At 35.9% G+C, this 22,216-nt stretch overlaps 1 protein-coding gene across 3 annotated transcripts in view; it reads right to left on the reverse strand.

The window, feature by feature from the left end:
* The window catches only part of Pgam5 (phosphoglycerate mutase family member 5), a 175,836-nt gene that overhangs the window by 109,146 nt on the left and 44,474 nt on the right, over window positions 1-22,216 (reverse strand). For all 3 annotated transcript variants that reach the window (NM_001168210.1, XM_031925158.2, XM_031925159.2), the window contains 1 exon segment: window positions 15,200-15,351. In NM_001168210.1, the coding sequence (NP_001161682.1) occupies window positions 15,200-15,351 (152 nt within the window).

Raw genomic sequence — 22,216 nt, forward strand, 5'->3', positions numbered from 1 at the left:
CGGGGTGCCTCACTCTAGGATGGGGCTTTGCGCTTCTATTAAGGTCTATCTTCGTTGCCGTAATTACTTTTTTCTTAACCCAATATTTAACACAGTATACAGTTGAATACACTTCAACGTTTATGTGACAGTTAAATTTTAATAATAAGTATAGGCTATATGAAAAAACAAATTAATTATTTATTGATCTATTATCTGTGTATTTTATAATATCTCATCTATTGATATTTTATTAATAAGGAATTATAAAATATTATATTGTTTTAATCAAATTTTTGTTTAAGTGAAATTTTGTTTGCTATTTTGATTTGATAAATATACAATATCATTGTTATTCACATCCATCAGTATGATTCTTTCAAAATGATGATTACAATTATTAGTTGTTTTATCAGCTAAAAATATTATTTTATTATCTACTAGGAGGGGGGGTACCCTGCTCGCTTCGCTCGCTAACCCCCTAATTTCAATTTTCGTTTTTAATTGTATAATTTTATAATTTTTAAATCTTCTCATTACGATTTTGATTGTTCATTCCAAAATGATTATTTTTTGAATTAAACTCGCTTTGCTTGCCAACCTCCAATTTTAAAATAGGTAGTAATTTATAAGTTGAAAATATTTCTCTGCAGTTCTAATTTTAATTGTATTTGATATTCGAAAATCTATTATGTTTAAACTCGCAGTGGTTACCTATAACATAATGCATATCAAACATATCAACAACATATAACAACAAAATCTTGGCGGCTTTGTATCCACGTCGCGTCAAAGGTTTGGTTACGTTTAAGTTAAATTCGAAGTTTTACTTGCGATTTTTACTGCTATATGCACAAATAGTTTGGTTATTATATATATATATATATATATATATATATATATATATATATATATATATAAAACTGAATTCAAAATTAAATCGCGAGTTTTTATGTATAAATTATTGTGTGGGATACTAAATCCAGGCTGCAATCATTTGAAAGAGACAAGGAGAGAGAGAAAGAGGAAAAGAGAGATAAAGAGAACCATACTCAACATTGAAAGTTAAATATTTTCAATCTATAAAATTTTGACATAGTAGATAGACAGAATATCCAATATAATGTCAGAATGTGGAATAGAAAAAAAATCCTTGGAGATGGCAATTGCTTATTTTGTTGCTTTTCGTATTTTTTTGTTTAATACGGAAGAAAATCATATGAAAATTACAGCCAAAATTGTAAAGCATGTTTATGAGAATTCGGAATATTTTGAACCATTTATCGTAGGCGACAAATCTTTAAAAGTTACTGATAGAAGTACTTATAAAATGCATATGTCAATGAATGATACGTACGTCATTTCAGTGAAGTGGAAATTATAGCATTTGTTCGTGTATATTCTGGAGAATTTCAAGGTGTTAAAATTAAAGATAAATATGAGATCAGGAAATATTAATTTTCATCTTTCATTTTAAATATTGGTGATGGACATATTGACAGTTTTGAAATTCCAGACAAATGGAAAACTAATAACACATGCAATCAAATTTACTATTTAGTTATATTGATAAATGATGATCTTTTAAACAGAGTCATTTTATCGTCCCATAATGAAGATATTTACAAAATAAAAAAAATATTTTAAAAAATTAATAGCGAGGAAGTTATATATTATAGTATTGATTACGCTAGACATAAAGGTGTTGATGAAACTCATAGTGATGCTGAATTAAAGTATCCAACAGAATATTCAAATTTTCTCCCTACTCAAAAAAATCAGATGACAATCAACTGATAATCAGCTGATAATCATGCCAAAACGTCAGCTGATTATCAGGTGATTATCAGTTGATTGTCATCTGATTTTTTTCAGTAGGGTTGAAATTCCCAGGTTTCCCAGTACATAAATTGACTTTAAAGAAAAGTACAATAGTCATGCTCGTTCGAAATATAAGTATAAATGACGGTCTTTGCAATGGTACCAGATTGAAAATAATTAAACTGTTCAAATATAATATCAAAGCTGAGATTATTACAGGTGATAAAAAGGAAACTACTGCTTTCATTCCAAGAATTATTTTAGACACCGGTGAATATACATCTTTGTCTTTCGTATTATTTCGTCGACAATTTCCTCTAATTTTCGCTTTTGCCATGACTATACACAAATCGCAAGGACAAAGTTTTGACACAGTTGATATTTATATTCATAAGCCACTTTTTTCTCACGGTCAGTTGTATGTTGCCTTTTCTAAATGTAAAAATGAAAATCAATTGTTTATTCAAAATGAAACCAATGATATCCAACTTATAAAAAATATTGTTTGGACAGAAGCGTTTAAATAAGTGCAAATGTATGTTTTCCGTTGATAATGTCCACTTTAGTAATTGTCATTTCATAGAAATTGTTTTTTAGTATACTTAACATCTTTATAGATTTGAACACAATGTTATGAGTATGAAAAATATAAGTATGAAAAATACATGCAAACTTATTAAAACTTATAAGTTTAAACGTTTTTAAATTCATTATTTTTATGCATATTGTGGATATTGTCTTACTTTTTATTCAAGATTGCTAAACTTAATTTCAAGAAAAATTATTTAAGGCACATAAGGAAGCATGCAGACATTAAAATATTTTTTTGTCACAAATGCGGAATATTATTCAAAAGACATAATCACCTTATGCGTTACTTACTTTTACATAAAAAATATACAAATATGTACTTATTGTAACAAGATTTTATAGAGCTGATAATTTAAGAAGCCATATGAAATAACATACGTAAAATTGTGCTGTAATCATATTATTATTATATTTATATTAATGTATCCAATTTTTTTTAGAAAAATTATAAAGTAGTATGCTCATATAGGTCCATAGAAAAGCAATATATATATATGAAACATAATCAAAAAATTGTACATACATGTTTTCATATTGGACAAATATGAGAATGGTTATTTTAAAAAAAATGTATATTTTAAATGCAAGCAAAAGTTATATAATGCAAATTATAAGAGTCTAATAGGCCTATTGGGGATACCACTTTTTTGTGAATAAACGTTAATAACAAAAATTAAATAAATTTGTGTTACGTGACAGCTTTCTGAATCCACATTTGAAATAATAATTTCAAGTGTGTCTTCGAGAAAGTTCCACACGTATAACTTAAGGCCACAAAAGTATCAAGTGGCCAAGAATCTCGCTGATCCAAACAACTTCCCCACTGACGGAGAGGCGCACGTGCGGAGCTACGTTGCAGTTTCGGCGCGCAACTAGTTGTCAGGCCCCGTAAGGCCTAATGAGTGCAACAAGCGTCGACATTGTAACGCGGCTGAGGGGAAGTAAGCTGGTGGCGGCACTTAGAATTTCGATCAGATTTTATTCAGAAATTTAGATTTATTTTAGTTAGATTCAATAGCGCTTATTTCCAAGATTCAATTTAAGAGATTCACTCACATGTATACAAAATTTCTTTGGAAGAAAATACATAAGTTGGTCCATAGCCTTTTGTTATTTTAAATTTTTCCAAACCACTCACTCCAAGTTTCCAAAATAAGAAAAGAGTAAAATATAAGAAGGAAGAGTAAGCCATCTAAGAACGTCTTCAACTAATAAATGCAAGGTAAGCTTTTCAATTATTAATTTGGACTACCACGAAAAGAAAAGGAAAACGTTTGCAGGCAGGGACACGAATCCTGACGATATTACACTTGGACATCTGTAGAGTGTGTTAGGTAGGCAAATTCGCATAAAAAGAAAGATAAAACAAGTTTTATCTGTAACAAAATTGAAGGTCCCACCGAGATATTGCCTATCTCAAAGCAAATTTAATTTTCCTTTCTTTTGGACCACAATATTATAATATTGAAGTGTATACAGTGTCCGCGTTTCTAAAAGAACAATTGAAGTGAAGTGAAAAAGTGGAAAAAAATTTAAGATTAAAATCACGCGTGATACTTGAAACAAAGACGGGTGTCAAATTTCAAACTGCGCGCATAGTCGAATCGAAGCGTCGCTTGGAGAGCTTGGCGTCATGCTGTGACGTCAGAGCCTTTGTGCGGTCCAACGTGCGTGCATAGTTGAGGGGGTGGCCATTTTTGAAGCTCCAGCTTTTTCATACTTAGAATCACTTGTTGCTCTCTGTTTGTCCAAATGATCTGCTAAAAGGAAAAACGTGTTAGGAAAATATTTAAATTAAAGAGAAAAATTATTGATGAACTACATTTTAAAAAGAAATTTTCAGACCTGCAAAAATTTGCTGAAAATCATTTTAGTCAAAAGCATTTTAATTCTTGAAATTTCAACAAAAGTAATTCCAAAATTTTCTAAAAAGAACGAAATTATTGCTTGTAAATGGACCCCAAATGATAATAATTAAAACATCTATGATTCTAATATAAAAAAAAAATATTTCATAAACATATAAAATTTACATAATACGGACAACAAGTTGTTAAAGCTGCGTTACTTTAAAAAGAAGGGCCCGTTAGTTTGTATACAAAAAGAAAGAAAATACATGCGAAGTCAATATAAGTGTGATATACATACCTCAATCTGGTCGACGAAGATTAAAAATCACTGGCATTTCCCAACCAGAGTCTAACTGGAGTGTTTTCCTACGCAGGTACTCTGGTGCTGAAATTCGATTTTTACAGTAGTAGTGAGAATTGACTGTTCAGGACCAGAAGTATTAGCTCCATACTACAAAAAATAATCAAAATTGGTATCAAAGGTCATTAGAAATAAAGGAGTGCGACTGACAACAAATTGGTAAAGTCATACTCATTGTTTGAAATTTGTGAGAAGAAGTAGGAAAAGGAAGCGCCTTATCAAAAGCGCACTTTGAAGTACTCGTGCGAGTCCCTTTTTATGCATCTGTACACTGAAAAGTTAACTTAAAATAATTAGATATGCATGGCATTTGAACAAAACACGTCATTCTAAAATACTTCAAAAAGAAAAATATAAACAAATTAGTCTCACCAGCATTTAAGAAAGTGAAAAGGTTAAGAAAACACGTCAAAACAAGATCATTTAACTTCTGTTTTTCAACAAATGCAATCAAACACCTAGTTTCAAATTATTCATTACTAATACACAAACAAACACTTTTTACTTTCACTATCATTTATAAAAAGGACAAATGTTAGAACGCGTCGAAGTTAGTTTCATTTGCAAACACTTGTAGAAAGCAAAGTAAAAGCACATACACTAAAAGGGACACTCATCTGGTTTATTCGGTTTTGTAACATTGTTGATCACTGCATAGAATCAAAGAAATCCTTAGGTTGACGTCGATCGTGGAAGTTTCAACCAGTAAATTCAGTTTGGCCCCGTGAACAACATTCATTGCACAATTTCCTCGACCCTAGAAGGAGCAAATAAGTCGTAAATACATTGAATAATCATTTTAATACACAATTTTCCCACAATTAGAAAGTAGAGTCAGAATTGTACGCGAAAAAGCAAGTTTGAAAAGGAATTCTTATCACATGGCTTGATAATCGATTCAGAGAAAGGAAATTTTACACGGATACACTTAATGAATTGTTTATAACGTATGTTTTAATTTATTGTCAATATACTTTAACATCAAAGTCAGAAAATTAACAATTTTAACAATTTTAAACGAAAACTTGCAAATGAGTAAAAATCTAAGATAAAAAGCCTTGTTCATGTTAAAGCCAACCCGCATAACTCATTCAAGCAATATAGGGAGCAAAATTACAATATTTAAGAAAATAAAGCGTGTGACAACACTCAAAAGTTTATACTTGCGTGCATTTTCTTGAGTCGTCGCAGGTGAAAAGAGGCCTTTGAGAATCCTGTACTATCCTAGAATAAGTGAAAAGGTACATTCAACACAAAGCAACAAGCTCTAGAGTCATGGAAATGATTTATGTTTCAATAAATTGTCAGGAGAACTTATCTGATCAGTAAGCAGTAACAGGTTGTACTGCTTGGGGTAGAGTCCTGGGCCCACACTTATATTTCCACTTTTTACCAATTAACACCTTCCGAAAATCACCTTCACATGTAAAGAACACACTCGCGAACCATTAGATTACACGTGCGCACTATTTTCACTGCTATTTAATAACGATAATTGAAGGAGAAAGTACGCGACGCGACGCGGGCGAGGTTAGCCATTGCAGCAACGCAGCCGACGGCACTTGTTTGTTCAGAGCGTTGTTACTAGGCACGGCTAGGGACTTTACAGCGTCGCGAGACTAGGCGCAACTGACGCGGTCGAGTCGGAATAGAGTCAAGAAGCAGAGAGAGCGCGCGGCAGCCATTTTGAGCGAGCGCGGAATTCAAATAATAAAAACGAAAAATTAACATTTTAAGAGTTCTACGACATTAATCATTATTATTAATTAACATAGATTTAGGATCACGATTGTTTAACCTTTTTCGTAAATAAATAATTTTTTAAAATTATTTTATTAAGAGAAGTTTACACTTTAGGAATAATTGTTGGTTTAGAGTTTTGTTAATTAAACTTTTTGTAGATTTAAAAACAATATTCAAATTTCCTTTTGTTTTTGGAATAATACTTTATTATTAATTCGGTTTTCTTTGATCAAAAGGTATTTAATTATTTTAAGAGGATAAGCATACTAATAATTGTTTAGAATTCCAATTTTGTTTTTTTTCGTGTTTATCTAATTCTTTTTACGTTTAACAAAATTAAATAAAATCGAGTGGCGCTTCATATACAATTACGTAAGAACTTTGAACTTTTTGTTAAATTATTGCAACACACTTAATTTGTTTTCTCGCTAATTTTTACGTCATATGCCAAAATTCGATTATTTAACACAATCGGCCAAATCAAGATTTACATTCATTTTTAAATAAACAGCCCCCACACTTGAACACTATCAATTCCTGCCTAATCGAATACTTTCAAGTTGTCTGGGATGACTACTTATTGACTCGCGTGCTGGGTTGTCTCGTTTTTAAACTAGCTCTAAAGTAGCTGCTTCTTGCTACTCGAAAAATGAATCTGGTTATTATACGATTTTCTCGACTACCTGTTTTCTAACACGCTTTCTGAAGTAGCTGCTTTCTGGCGCGTTTTCTGGAGTAGCTGCTTTCCGAAACTTTTTCTGGAGTAGCTGCCTCCTAAAAAATGTTTCTGGAGTAGCTGCTTTCCGAAGCGATTTTCTTGACTAGCTGCTTTCCGAGACTTTGTCTGGACTAGCTGCTTTCCGAGACTTTGTCTGGACTAGCTGCTTCTCATTTTCGACCGTCGATATGAGCATGTGATAATTCCCGTTTTTTAAACTCAATTACGCATACATTCATGAGAACTTCTCAGAAATATTTAACTTTTGTTATCATATAAATTAATCGTTCTTTTTTATGCACATATATCAGGGCGATTAAATGCTTGTTGATTAGGTAGTAAATAATCTCTAATCTCTATCCAATTAGGATTACACGTCATAGTGACAAATAAATCTGGTTCTCCTGTTTTACGTACAATAGCCGTAGAATCTTGGTAATTTTGCATCATCTATCGTGGCTAACTTACAAATGTTGATGGCAGTACAACCTTTTTATCAATCTGACAATTGGCATTACTTGCCGTAGTCTTTAAATGATCAATTTAATTTTGACTCTTGATTAGACTCTGCACGCATTTTCATTTGATTATCTTTACAATATTGAATTCTATCTTTTTCAATTTTAACGTAATTATCTACTACTACTGTTAGAATAATCTACGACGTAATAAAAATGCATTAAATTCATTTAGTCGATTTAGTGATTCTGCATTTGACATAGGCGCACCACGTAACACGACGACTACTTTCTTCATAATCATTAAGGTTTTTATTGCTAAATCGTGCTTTATTATTCAGTCGTTTCAAATTTGCGCTTCACCCTTTGGTTTTGTGTGGATAGAAGAATGTATATACTATAGGTTCAACCAATAGATTTATTGAGCTAATAGATCGTAATGATATATTGCGTGTTTTGATTACGGATGTTTACGTATAATTCTGATATATCACCATCAGCGGTTGTAGGAAAAACAGTAGCAACCTCATTGGCTCTTTGACAATTATATCTGTTTCTATCTTGTCCAGCTTCGAATTTAAAAAAACAATTGTAATTTTCGTTCAGAATTATCAATCGATAAATCTCGCTGATTAGCAATTTCCTAATTCATCATTTCAGCAAGAATATTGTGTTCCTTAAATATATTTTCTAGAGTATGTAAAATAGTTATATCTACATCACAATTGGAATAACCACGATAACCAATTGCTTTTTGTGGATCTATAATGAAAAGTTGACTATAAGTTGGATCTATTTCAGGATATAAAGTCTTTTTAATTTAATAGTGAATTTTCCCTCAAATTTCAAAGCAATACGGAGCACATCCAGCAGATCTTGAATTATTTAAATTAGCATGAAATGATGAAAATGCGTATATGTTGTTTGAATTCCTAATGCGATTGAAGAATCTACTCGATTTTTCATGAGTTCCTTCAAATAAGGATCGCAATTCATGTAGAATGTTGATTTCAATTCTAAGGTACCATGACTACAGCAGTCGTTTAACTATTTAGCTTTATTTGATACATTCTCATCCACAACATGCATTGCTTGCAATGTTCACAGCAAACGTTTATCGGTCCTAAGTAAGGTGTGACCCTCTACATTCATCATTCATTGACAGCCAGCGTTATCTCGTTATCTGACGGCGAATTTGGTCGGGCAAGCCAGGTAAGCCGAAGTATATGTTCTATGAGATCTCGGCTACGGGAGTATCGCCCATTTTCGTGGTGGTTGTGTTATGGTCCACTGCATGCACCCTTTATCCAAGGATCGAACTTCATTGAGTAACTAACAACGCATATGCACAATTACTCCACTAAGGTCACCATCGTTGATTTTCACTCTGATCAACTACCCTCATCTGAAGACGCCAATTTTATCAGGGCCTTCATTGATAAAAACTCACTTACTTATGTGCCACATGGTGCAACCCACCACAGGCAGGAGCTCTGACACCTGGCTTGACCTATGCTTAATTGATGAGCAGGATTACCTGCTATCACACTTGAAGACGGACACTCCTTTCATCAACGCACATAACCTTATCGCAGCCACACTCGACGTACACATTCCACACCATGTACCCGCTACATACTCTTACAGAAACTACAAAGGAATCTATGCTGAGAAGATAAGGGACATCCTCAGCGCATGTGACTGGTCATCCCTCACCAAGTCATGACTTGACGAATTCATTAACATTCTTAACGCTAACTCAACGAACGCCATAAATCATCTCGCCTCATTAAAGACCGTGACAACAGGACGTCGGCGTAACCCGTGATTCACCACGGCTCTTCGTGACCTTTTGACTGAACGGAACAGACTCTACAAGCGATTTCACAGAAGTCGATTACCTTGGGGTCTATACTTTTATAGAATTGCAAAGGACGACGCTCAAAGGCAGGTTGAGGAGGCTAGGCGGAATTATTACTATTCACGCCTGTCTACCTTGATGGATGTTGCAAAAATCTGGAAAGAGCTTGAAAATCTTGGTATTACCACCTCTAAATTACCTTCACCTGCTCGGTTCTCTTCAGACGCTCTCAACAAACACTTTAGTTCTATCTCTAATGATCCTCAAGCTCCATCGGTTAAGGAGTATCTGTAAACCCTGGAAAGTCTGAACCTCCCTGAACATTTCAGCTTCAGGGTCATTACAGAGTCTGATGTGTCGGCTGCTGTATTACACTTTAACACCCAGGCCAGGGGAAGCAATGGCATCCCACAGGTTGTAATCACCAAAGCACTGCCAATACTCGCTCTGCTACTATGTCGAATCTTCAACCTGTCTCTGAGCGAGGTACGCTTTCCCTCTGCCTGAAAGTCGTCGCTTGTACGAGCACTAAGCAATGTCAGTTCTCCAACAACTCTGACTGACTACCGTTCGATCTCTCTACTCTATTTTCTATCCAAAGCGCTGGAGTAGCTGGTGCACAGGCAAATTTCTGAGTAATTTGAATCAAGATTTTACCTTGACAACTTCCAAACAGGCTTCCGCACTGGCCACAGCACAGTCCGGCTTAAATTAAGTTGACTAATGAAGTCAGGCTTGGAAAAGATACAAAGAAGGTCACTCTTCTTCTTCCATTTCATTTCAGCAAGGCGATTGATACTGTGTATCACGTCAGGCTACTCAGAAAGCTATCCTCTTTCGGCTTCTCCAAGCAGGTTATCCGCTGGCTTGCATCTTACTTCACAGGAAGAGAACAGGCCGTCTGTTTCTATCCAAGCTCTCTGCTAAGAAGAGTGAAAGGGAAAGTTACAAAGGCGGTCTCCCAAAGTTAAACTGATTGGTGGCCATGAACAGGGCTAATTGGAATGTATCGAGTTAGAGTGGTCTTGGCAGGAGAGCGCGCTCAAGTGAGCGGTAGCGTGATCGTTTCTAGAGCTTCCGAATTGCTAGAAGCTGACTCCGGGATCGACTACGGTGGGCCTCCGTGGTCTTGTGCAACTTTACGGTGTTCTGCTTTAATAATCCTTGTACTTTGTGAACGCGTCCATTGGCGGCAGTGAGCAAACATGGATCTCGAAATCCGGGGCAGCGGAAGATCGTCGACTCGTGTACAGAATCTCTCTCGGGCGGTGCGTGGATGGGTCGTGGTCGTGTGGGCTTCCTGAGCGTCACTACTCAAACCGCCGCTTAAAGGAGTTGCTGGTCGACCTTTGACGGGTGGAGCTCTAATACTGTCATTTTCCCAGCGAACGACCAGGAGAGGACGCGAATCCGAAAAAACGACGGGTTTGCGCCGTCCGTGAACGGCGACTTCTTTGACGCAATCCACTATTACCACGAGAGCGGGTTCGTCGAGGTTCGAGAGCTGCGTACTATGGGTTATTCTCTCTCTCTTTCTCTCTCTCTCTCTCTCTCTCTCTCTCTCTCTCTCTCTCTCTCTCTCTCTCTCTCTTCGAAAGGAAAACTAGCGCCGTAGCCAAAGGCACGGCTGGACGTTGCCAGGGACTTTCTAATACACTTACCGGGAACAAATCAGCCGGGTAGTATTTTGACAGATTCTGATCGTGCGGCCGCTGACGTCTAATTGACCTTGCCGAGCTCGTGCCGGGAAGTAAACTCCAGCCAGATCTTACTCGGCTCTGCAGTCTGCAGTCGCGAGAACTGTCTTGCGTTCGAGAGCGAAAGATAGAGAAAGAGAGAATGGCCTTGACTTGAGACGTAAGCAATTTGGACGTCCGCGAGACCATGTCTCGGACAGTCGTCCGCTCCATTCGGCTACCCACGAAGAACTGATTAGCGTGAGTGAGCGCCGGACCTATAGGTCCGGAACGCGGCCCTCAGAGAGAGCCCAACAATTACTTGGTTTCTTTAAGCGCTGCAGCAGGGAAGGTTCGGAAGAAAGCGAGTCGAATTCTTTTTGTGGCTAGTTTATTCTTGAAAATATTTTTGCCTGGGCTGATCGTCCTCGGTGTGGCGTTTCGAACTCGCTAGCTGAGTGTCGAAAGTGGGGGTATGTCTGCACCGAGCTGGGATTGGGAGACGACTGATAGGCTCGCGTGCACTCAGTATTTATAGGCATTCGGTGAGCAGTGCCCACGCGTACGTAAAAGTGGGGGTATTCGCGCGCAAGGGACTACGGGAGAGCGGGTATTACGTCATTGATGACAACAACGAACCCTTAACCTTTCTACCATTTAACACCGTTAAACAAAAACCAATATTATTGATGTACAACCGTTGTTCGCGTTGTACATCAATAATATTGGTTTTTGTCTAAATTCAGATGTGTCATATCTAATCTATGCAGATAACCTGCAAATATACAGCCAATGCCACCTTAAGAAGTTGATTCTTGTTCTGTCAGGATGAGTGCTAACGCCAAAATGATAATGGGCTTGGCTGCTCAAACCCGTCTCAAACTTAATGTCCTTAAGATTAAGGTAATTGTGCTGGACTCTTCCTACTACATAAATGCCTTACCTGCTGTTGCTAACACTTACATCAACATATGGGGAGCCCGGGTCGACTATGAATTATTTTTGCGCAATCTGAGGTTGGTGCTTGACTCCAAACTTATGTGGAAAGAACACGTTACACAAATCTGTAATCGTACTCACTCTTTGATTTATCGACTTTACTTCTTTCGGAAGAGCACTAACCTCAGGCTATGCAAACCCCTTGTGCAAGCACTCCTATTTCCGATCATAGACTATTGTTCATTGGCTTACTGTGACCTGACTCAAGAATTGGACACTTAAATCCAAAAACTTGTCAACACGAGAATCCGTTATATCTATAGTGTAAGGAGGGACGAGGACATCTCCTCTTAAAGGCGTAAGTTGCAATGACTTACCACCGCCGGGCGTAGGAAATACTTCATGGCCTGCTTCTTGAGAAAGATGTTTAATACATCAAAGCCTACCTGCATACTAGGCTCTTTTGATTTCCACGTTGCGCTCAGGTCTGTAAGGGGTGAGGTAATCTCCTTGTATATCCCGGCTTTTAAGACGTAGACGCTAAATAATTAATTTTTCATCAGCACTTCTTATCTTAGGAGCAATCTTCCATCGCACCTTCGCAACACACTATCCATATCGCACATTAAACAAACAGCTAAAAAATATTTCTTTAAACTGAAAAACACCTAATATTTACGCAAACACATACACTCCTTCATCTCATTTCATTCCATTTTACACGTTTTATACCTAGCACTCTCTCTCTCTCTTCTCCACCATTTCCCTTCTCACTTAAATTGTTTTCTGCTAATTACATTCGATGTAGCTCATATTTGGCTTTCGTAAATGCGTCCGTTTGTTTGTATGTGTTAAACACTTAAGGGGACACAACACCTTTAAACTTCGAAAAAATCGATTTTTTATTGCCTATTTTGACAGGATATTTTCCGTAGAACACGCTCCTAAAACCCGTTTATCAAAAAAAAATGTCCCGCAAAATTATAAGCAAACTACTAAAACAAAATTTTTATCGTTTTTTCGTAAAATTGCGTATTTTTCATTTTTTGTCTAATACGACTAATAATTCTAATTTTAAGTTTTATAAATTGAATTTGAATAAAACTTTTATTGTAAATGTTGAAAATACTATTTTTTACCGTAGTATATACGTATATTATGCTCCGCATACATATTTTAGTAAATAAATTAGAGCGTATTGATAAGATTTTTTTGCGTTATTTTCGAGATACATTTCTAGTTTCGCTTCTTATATAAAGCTCCGATGGACACGTAGGGACATTTATTTAAATTCAAATATCGCGCGCCCGCCTGTGGGCAGGTTAGAATCAATGTGTCGGAAAAGGACAGAGCGACCGTTCTGCTGTTCTGCAAGCAGACAACAAATATTTCATAACACAGCTGATATAGTCCTGGGATGTGTTTTACACTGAGTAAACACAGCTGATGTCTTAATACATAGTGTTTTTACAAAGTGTTTTTAAATTAATCTAAGTAGTGTTTGTAGTGTTTTTGGGGTTATAGCTTATAGCTTATAATCCCAAAAAGAAAGAAAGTAAAGTGTTTGTCTAAAAGCAGAATAGTGAAGTTTTTTAAAAAAGTGTAATGTTAGTGATTTTAAAAATATGTGTGATCATCGAGATACCAAGGGCAGTTTTGCGTGTACCCACCCAGACAAGAAGTACTCTCGAGGAAGAGGCAAGAAGAGGTAAAGAAGATTTATAGGAGTAACGAGTGAGGATGAACCTGCCAACAAGTCAAGACTTCAAGTTCATCAAAGAAGATACAAACTATATCAGCGGAAGATATCTCTAAGATCAGGAATAGATTGATTGATATTAACATTCTATTTCCTGCGCTTGAGAAAATTTTGATTCGCAACCAACGTCATGGCAAAATTCAACTTGCAAATCCGAAGCTTAGGGATTACGATACAAGATTGAAGTAATTTGTAGTCAGCTGACAGCTTTTAACTCATGCAGAAAAGTTGGCGTCCAGAACCATGCTTGGGTGAACAACAGAAGAGCAGTAGTTACATTTCGTGCTCTTGGACTTGGACACGCTGATCATCATCTATTTTGTGGCTTGATGGACTGCTTAATACCCATGGCTCAGTGTGCATGTGATGCAATTAGCGAACAATTCAGTGAAGTGTGTAAAACAGTGGCTAAGGACTCTGTGAAAACTGCAGTGATGAAAGAAAAAGCCGCTACAGAGATTGGAGCTCTCAGACTAAACATTTTGACTTTTGGAGGTTAGACTGGTAATTTTCTGCAGTTTTATCTTCGAGGTTTAATACAGTAACTAAAAGAAAAGATAAGTATAAAGTATTATCATTATCAAGGATAAAATATCCTTTTTATCAAATTTTTATAAAAATTCATGAAATGCCTTTTTTTGTTTGCAGGTAAGAAAAGCCGTACAGAACCCAGAGGTATAAGTGAATATACCCCATAATTGCTAAGAGTCAAGGTCTATGTGTGTGGAACATAGAAAACTTGGCCCCAAAGGATTTGGTAAGCACTAATTTAAGTTACACTTTCAACAATTTTCATAAACTTTAAAGTTGATTTTCTCTAAATGTTGTTTTTACTGATTTCAAATCACTGTCCGTAGGATTCCAAGTGAACGCATGGTTCTTTTGGGCTCAAACTCAAGGAGGATACTTTGTACACCTGTATTTCTCGTATGAATGCAGGGATCTTGACTTAAATGTTTAGAAAATGTTTTATACACAAAAAGGTGCCAGAATAAGCAAAAAAAAAATTAAGTTTTTTCATCGCCAAATCATTTCTAAACATTCAAATTAAAATCCCTGCATTCATACCAAAACTACAAGTGTACAAAGTATCCTTCTTCAGTTTGAGCCCAAAAGAACCATTCGTTCACTTGGAATCCTACGGACAGTGAAAAAGTTCACAAGTTCTTGCATCGAGTGCCACAATGGGCCAGCAGGAAAAATGAAAGTTTTAGCATAATAAAATTAAAGGTAATTATGATAAATATATCTAAAAATATTTCAAATGTTTTAGTTAAAATTTATGAATTTTCCTCAATGTTCTTTTTTTCAGGGTTTAAAGGTATTGCGTTCCCTTAATAGCAGTTGGGACATATGCGTAGTCTTAACCATTTATGAATTTGATCAAGAAACAGAATACAGACATAAAACCTGTAAAATATTTCACTCCGTGAATGTTCTTACCTAAATTTGTTAAATTTCTTTCATTATCTGACTTGCCTTGAGTATTATATTGCCCATGTCTTATTAGTATTATGTGTCGACTCGCTTTTATGGTATACTGAGAATTTTGTAACTTTTCTTTGTCAACTTTTGATCCACTTCTGACATCTTGTCTAAAAAATATATAAAATAATTAAAATAACTTTTTAAATGGGTAAGGATTACTTGATTACTCTTTCCAAACACACACATGAATCCAAAGACTTACTTTTTCACTTCTAGTGGATTCTACCATATTTACATACTCTTATGGATTCACAATAAGTTACATAGCAAATATTGCTATGCAACACTATCAGTTATATTTATCTAATTGCTCTTGAGAAATTCCAATCCAAAAAATAAAACAAACAATCTAATATGAATAGTGATGCACAAACATCATGAGGAATTCTACAAAAAATATATACATCTTTGAACCAAAAAACGATAAAAAAGGGTGTACCAACACGGGACAGTTAGCAGATGTGAAACATCGAAATTGATGGTTCTTGAAAGAAGTAAATATATGCAATAGAAAGAATGTTGTATTGAATGAAAGTTAACGAATATTAATATTTTTGTTAAGAAATATATTACATATATATAAACTTCTATAATCCTGTAAAATATTATCTGTCGAAGCATCAGTTATTTCTGTAATAGTAACAGTCGATGCTGTTTCTGTTATTGAAGGGACAATTCACAATCGGTTAAAAAATTAACATAAAAGTCTTTTGCTAGAATCATTGGATGTTCGTATGAATTGTCTTTAAAAATCGTTGCATCTTTTCGACAATATGGGGCAACGATTTGTGTAATAAAGGTAATGATATTATTGATTCAGTAAAATATACACTATAACCATTAAATAATAAACTAAAAATGAGTGGAAGAACTCAAAGTGAGTTCTGACAAGGAAAGGGATTGAGTGCGTGAAGAGTTCTTCAATTAAAAACACACTATTTCGCGGTAAAAGAAAAGTGCACTTGCTGTGGCGTAAAAACCCTCACGGATCAAAGGGAAAAGCTTTAGCAAGTGTAAGCTTTATTGAAAATAAGAAAAGTAAATTATACAAATGAAAGAAAAGAAAAGTGACTCTAGAGAAGAAAAACTTATCCAAAAATACGCATGCAGAAACGCAAAGACGCGAGGTACCTTTTTCGCACGCATAGAGAGCTCTCTTGCCGCTAAAACCGCAAGCAAAAGCCGCCGCTGAAGAGAGCGTTGAGCTGGCCTCGCCGTAGTCCGCCACTGCTTCCGCCCTTGTCCCTAAGGTCTGGAAGCCGGGCCTGGGAAGCGAGAAGATTGTCCGCAACCGTATACTAAGAGCGCCCCGACGTCTCGGGGAACCAGACGCTTGGCACGAGGGCAACAAGGTGTTGCAGCAGCTCGCTCGCCCTGATAGGAAACACGCCCACAACGTGGGCACCTTCCCAAAGAACACTTAGTCTAACGCCTCGAGGCATACACACACGCGCACCAGACACACGCGAACAACGCCATCGCGAATTTTCCTCAAAACGCAAAACACTAATGCAGAACGAAGTGAACAGGGATTTTTCTTAGAAGGGCAGATCACAAATTTACTTTACAAAGAAACGGTACAAGGCGCAAGGAAGCCAAACGTACGAGTCGTATGGCGGTCCTAACAGAAGTGAGCACGCGCGGGCCAAATACCCAAACCCGCATCTACACTATTTAACTGATTAAAAATGAATTGAATAACCATAATGATTTTTCTTTCATTATCCATTGTGATTTAAGAAGCAAGCAGATCGCCAATAGCTGATTAAGCAACAATTTCATTAGCATTATGTAGAGTGAGATCTATATTTAATGTAGTGATATGTGAATTATTGTCGTTTTGATATATAGTCAATTTTGCAACTAATTAATTACTTTTTTAATTCGATTAATTCGATAAAATTATTAATTAAATCTTTTAATTATTAATTATAAGACGTATGATTGATAATTAAAACATTTATAATTAAATCTTTTAATTATCAATATTATGGCCTATAATCCTCCAATATATTAAAATGTGTCTGGTAGTCTGCGGCTATAAGCTATAAGTCCACTTTATCCCCAAAACTACGCTTCCTTAAGAGTCGGGGTAAACCAGACGTTGGTCAGAGGCAGACCGGAAGTCAACCGAAAGTAAACCAGCAGTAATCGGAAAAAATACAAGATGCCTCGGAAGTGACTTAAAATAACCGGCAATGAACCGGAAATTTACCGAAAATAAACTGGAAGTGACCAGAATAATGTATATTTGCTGAAGTACTCCTAAGGATACAAAAATAATTGATAATAATTTTGAAAAGTTTGGAAAGTATTATTCATAAACTATAAATAATGTTGAAGCCTTTCTTAAACATAAATATATATATATATATATATATATATATATATATATATATATATATATATATATATATATATATATATATATAGTTTAGTGTTGAAATATAAAACTATTAAAAGGAGGGAGGAAAAATCAGATAGGTCACCTAAACGGAATCATCTGGAAGAGAAAAAAGAAAGAGGAGGAGACAGAATAGAGGCGAGAAAGGGAAAAAAGAGCTGGAGAGGCACAAGGGAAATTAAAATAGACCGCGGATAAGCATCTAGGGGCTTTTTGCGAAAAGTCACTAGGGAACGAAGAAGAAAGAGGTCGATAAGGAAGAACAACACAGAAAGAAGGATCGGAACAGACAAGATGGGAGGAACGAGGAGGAACAAAGTCTAGCAGCACGTGGTGGCGGAGAGGTTAGATTACAGGGCATGCAGAGAAAGATAAAAAGAGTGAGAGAGCAAGTCTAAATAAGAGCAGTGGAGAGATGGCAAGATTTGAGAGAAGGCTAGAGAGTGAGATGAAAGATCTGAGAGAGGAGATAAAAGAACGGAAGGTGAAGCTACAACTGGAGAGAGGGAAAAGGAAAGCGGTTGAAAGAAAGATGACGGATTTGGAAGGAGACGTGGTGATTGACAAATGATCTGGGTACTGTATCAGACTAATGATTATAATTGCGATGTTTTTGCTATATCATTTTCAGTCGCTATTCAATAGTAGTAAATTGCGAGAAAGATTAATTAGAATTTATAATACATTTACTTTATCATTTTTTCCAATATCAAAAGATTATAAAAATAAAATTTATTTTAAAACAATTTCTAAAATTTTAATTATAAGAGACCTTATTCACGCAATAAAATTTAGTGAATTTGGTTTTATATACAACAATCATTAATTAACTCTTTTAGAAGCCAACACAAAGAAAAAAATAAACGTGAAGGTGGTCGCAATAGGCTTGACGCGAAGTGAGCCACGCGACGTAAAGCGAGCGTGCGCGCGCAACAATAGAAAGGTGAATCCGCACGACGCGAAATGAGCGCGCACCAACCGAAAGGCAAGTCCGCAAGCGACAAGCAACTCAGCCGTAACGCACCAGGAGGCGGGCGCGGTGCGCCTGCTCGACACTGAGAAAAGAAATTCATTGAATCAATTAAATCAATTTCATTGAAAATAATGCAACAGATTCAATTAAATAAAAATTTAATACAACATGCATAATATCCCAAGAATTGTTCAATTCAATTAAATATTTCGTTCAAACAATGTTAATCAACATTGCATTGTGTCAGTGGTTATGCTAATTGAGAAAGTTTAAGAGGATTAAACACTGATGAAATATTTAACTGCCACAATTTAAATATTATATAACAATATTCCGATGAAATATTTCATCAATATCATAAATTATTTCATTGAATTAAATAAATATGAATTCAGATCAATTAATATTCAATTAATTGTAATTTAAATATAATAAAGTTTACTAACCACAACTAATTATAATAGTAAATTCATAAAATATTTTTTAGATACAATATAACATTTAATTAAGTTAGTATATTTAATTCAAGTAAAATAATTAAATATTTCATCATATAATATTCTAGGAAACTGAAATATTCCAAGTATAAAAGTAAATAATTATTTAAATCAATTAAATATTTAATTCGCTGATGCGATTTTGCTTGATAGGTGGCGTCTGTCTTCTCTGACACCCGCAGGTGCATAAAATCGTCGTTGGTTCATATATAAGGAAGATCAAAATTTACACCTGGTATGTAAAATTTGCGAATTGCGAGCGTAAGGGCGTGTGTATGCGTATGGGTATTAGGTGCTATATATATATATATATATATATATATATATATATATATATATATATATATATATATATATATATATATATGGGATAAGATGTGTGATAAGAATTTAAATAGGTAGGATGATAGCGATAATATGGTTTCAAGTTTTTTTAGTTTGTATTTCAATTAAATATTTATTTATACCAATCGAATATATGTATTGATTCGAAGTATATATCGTTGATCTAATTAAATAATAGTTTCTACTAATTTATATTTTATTGTTTACTGAGAGACAAAATAATATAACATTTACGCACTCGCAACGTTTATTCAAATGATAAGTAAAATCAATGAAATATTTAGTTACTGTCATTATTGAGTATTCAGGAATAATTGAATATTTGTTCGAAGTAAAATTATATTTATTCAGATCTAAGTTATATTTAATTTAAATAGTTAAATAATGTTATTTTCATATAATTGAATCAATTAAATATTATATCAGAATAATGTAATACTGCCATTTAATTGGTTCAATTAAAATTTCATTGATCGCACCAAATTTTTTTCTCAGTGGACATATATGCGCACACATACACGCCGCGGGGCTTTATAAGGTCAACCACGCAGGGTCGCTGGCGGTTCTACTCGAGCTTCCGATCCGAGCAGTAGCGTAAGCATACGATACTGCAAGGAGAGCAAGAGCTAGACCACCACCGACGAAACCGTCATGTGAGCACACGGGCAACTAGTTAGCAATACTTTATCCCGATACTCCGGATTATCGTCGTAAGCACACGAGATAATTAGGGAAACCCAAACGACAACGATTCTCGTCCTCGTGAGCACACGTGGACGATACCTAGAGTCGCCGAAATCCGTAGCCTACATTCTGGCGTATCACTGCTCCCTTTGGCACTGTGTGCACACAGGGTTGAGGAAGTAGCGGTACGCTCACCGACGGTTTACCGAGTCGTGCGCTCACGTCCCGGAGAATTTGAGGTTAACCTCTAACTTTTAAAACCACCTTTAAGCAGACTTCTCAAGACTCCTTTTGTCACTGTGCGCACACACGGCAAAAGGAAGCACGAGGTCAGCGACGAGGATCCACAGAGCCGTGCACACACTACTCTGCGAATCCGAGGATAACCTCAAAATACCGTAACACCGTTTCGACTGTCACTGTGAGCACACAGAGAGACCGAAGCCGTTATTACGCGACGCATTTGGATCGACGTGCGCACACGACTCCGCTGCAAACAAATGCAATCCTAACCTCAAACTCCGTTTCCGCTCCATAATTCCGACACCGACCCGATTTACCGATGCCGCAAATGCATACTCGTAACCGCACCATAGTTTTATAGTCGCTTGAAAATATTGTAAGCACGCTAGTTTAAATTACTCCGATTGTACAGGCGAAATCTTCCTAACGACTCGCGTTATTTGATTTTTGTTACAGATGGGCCTTAACATCTAGCACCCACGTTGTTGTTTTTGACACTAAATACATATCTTCATTATTATTAAAACATACAAACAGAGTCATTATTAAACATTTCCCCTAACTGCATCCTGGATCCGACTGACCACTCAACACCCGGGGAAAACAGAACCGTTACAGTATTATTAATACTGACAATTTCTGTCTTCCCAGAGGGCTCGTAGTCGGTGAGGTGCATCTGCGTTTGAAGCACGACTCAGACTGCGCGTACAAAGTGGACTGACAGACGACTGAAACTGCAACTAGAAAGCTAAAATGCATTTTAGCTGAATTGTTTGTAAGAATGGGATGATTGAAAAAAACGCAAAAGAGTGTTTTTCAAAAATCAAAAAATGGCCATAAAAAATAAATAGTTGAGTAAATAAAAAAATGACTGTTTTTTCCGAATTCAGAATACAAAAATAGATATGCATGTCAAATTTTATTGGTATTGACGGAGTAGTTCCAGAAATATTACAGTACACACACACACATCCATAGGGACATTTTCTAAAAACACTTGATTTGAACTTCTAACACACCAAAAAGTATTTTCTAGAAGTTTTGACGAAACACAAAATTTTACTATTACAAAGCTTTCTCTAGGAGGAAGCAAAATGTTCTAAAAGCCATACAAGCCTAACGCAATCCGGTGCCTTAAAAAGATGAGGTTTGAAAAAGCCTTTTTTACTGCTCTTACCTAATCCAAATGTCGCTGGCAAATCGTTGAGCTTCATTTGGAAGTAGTTGAGGCTGTTTATAAATTTCGTACGTCCGTATCGCCGTATCGTATGCTTATAATGCTCTATCCGTTTAAAATATTACTAGGAGAAATTTTTGGGCTACTAACTCGCGTAGTATAAACGGTGTGTCGAAACCGCGAGCGTTGTGCGCGATACATATTATTTCGTCAAACCCTGATTTTTCACGCACTGCGAGCTGCAGTGTCTGTTTGACAGGGTCTTCTGAGAAAACATGTTCGCGTGTACCGCACGAGTTACACCACGACAGTCTGTCATTGTCACCGTCCTCGTCAGAATTTTTGTCCATACAATCGGTACATGGCAACTGTGCAACGCACAGATTCGGCACATGCAATTTGATATCATTATGACCTCGATACGCTGTATCTTGTTATGTTTCGAAGTCATAAAAAATATATAAATATTTTTTAACTCGACCCCCATTTTCGCGAGCAGTACTTGAAACATTATCGCGTATCAGCTGTACGAAGCAGTACTGATTAAACCCGTGCTTACTCTTGCATACTCTGCACCAATTCATGCCACATTTGTGCTTACCACGACTGGCATTGATGCATTTGCAAATGCGTAACGCTCTGCACAAAT

Source organism: Nasonia vitripennis (genome assembly GCF_009193385.2).
Source record: "Nasonia vitripennis strain AsymCx chromosome 2 unlocalized genomic scaffold, Nvit_psr_1.1 chr2_random0006, whole genome shotgun sequence".
In the NCBI taxonomy this organism is placed as follows: domain Eukaryota; kingdom Metazoa; phylum Arthropoda; class Insecta; order Hymenoptera; family Pteromalidae; genus Nasonia; species Nasonia vitripennis.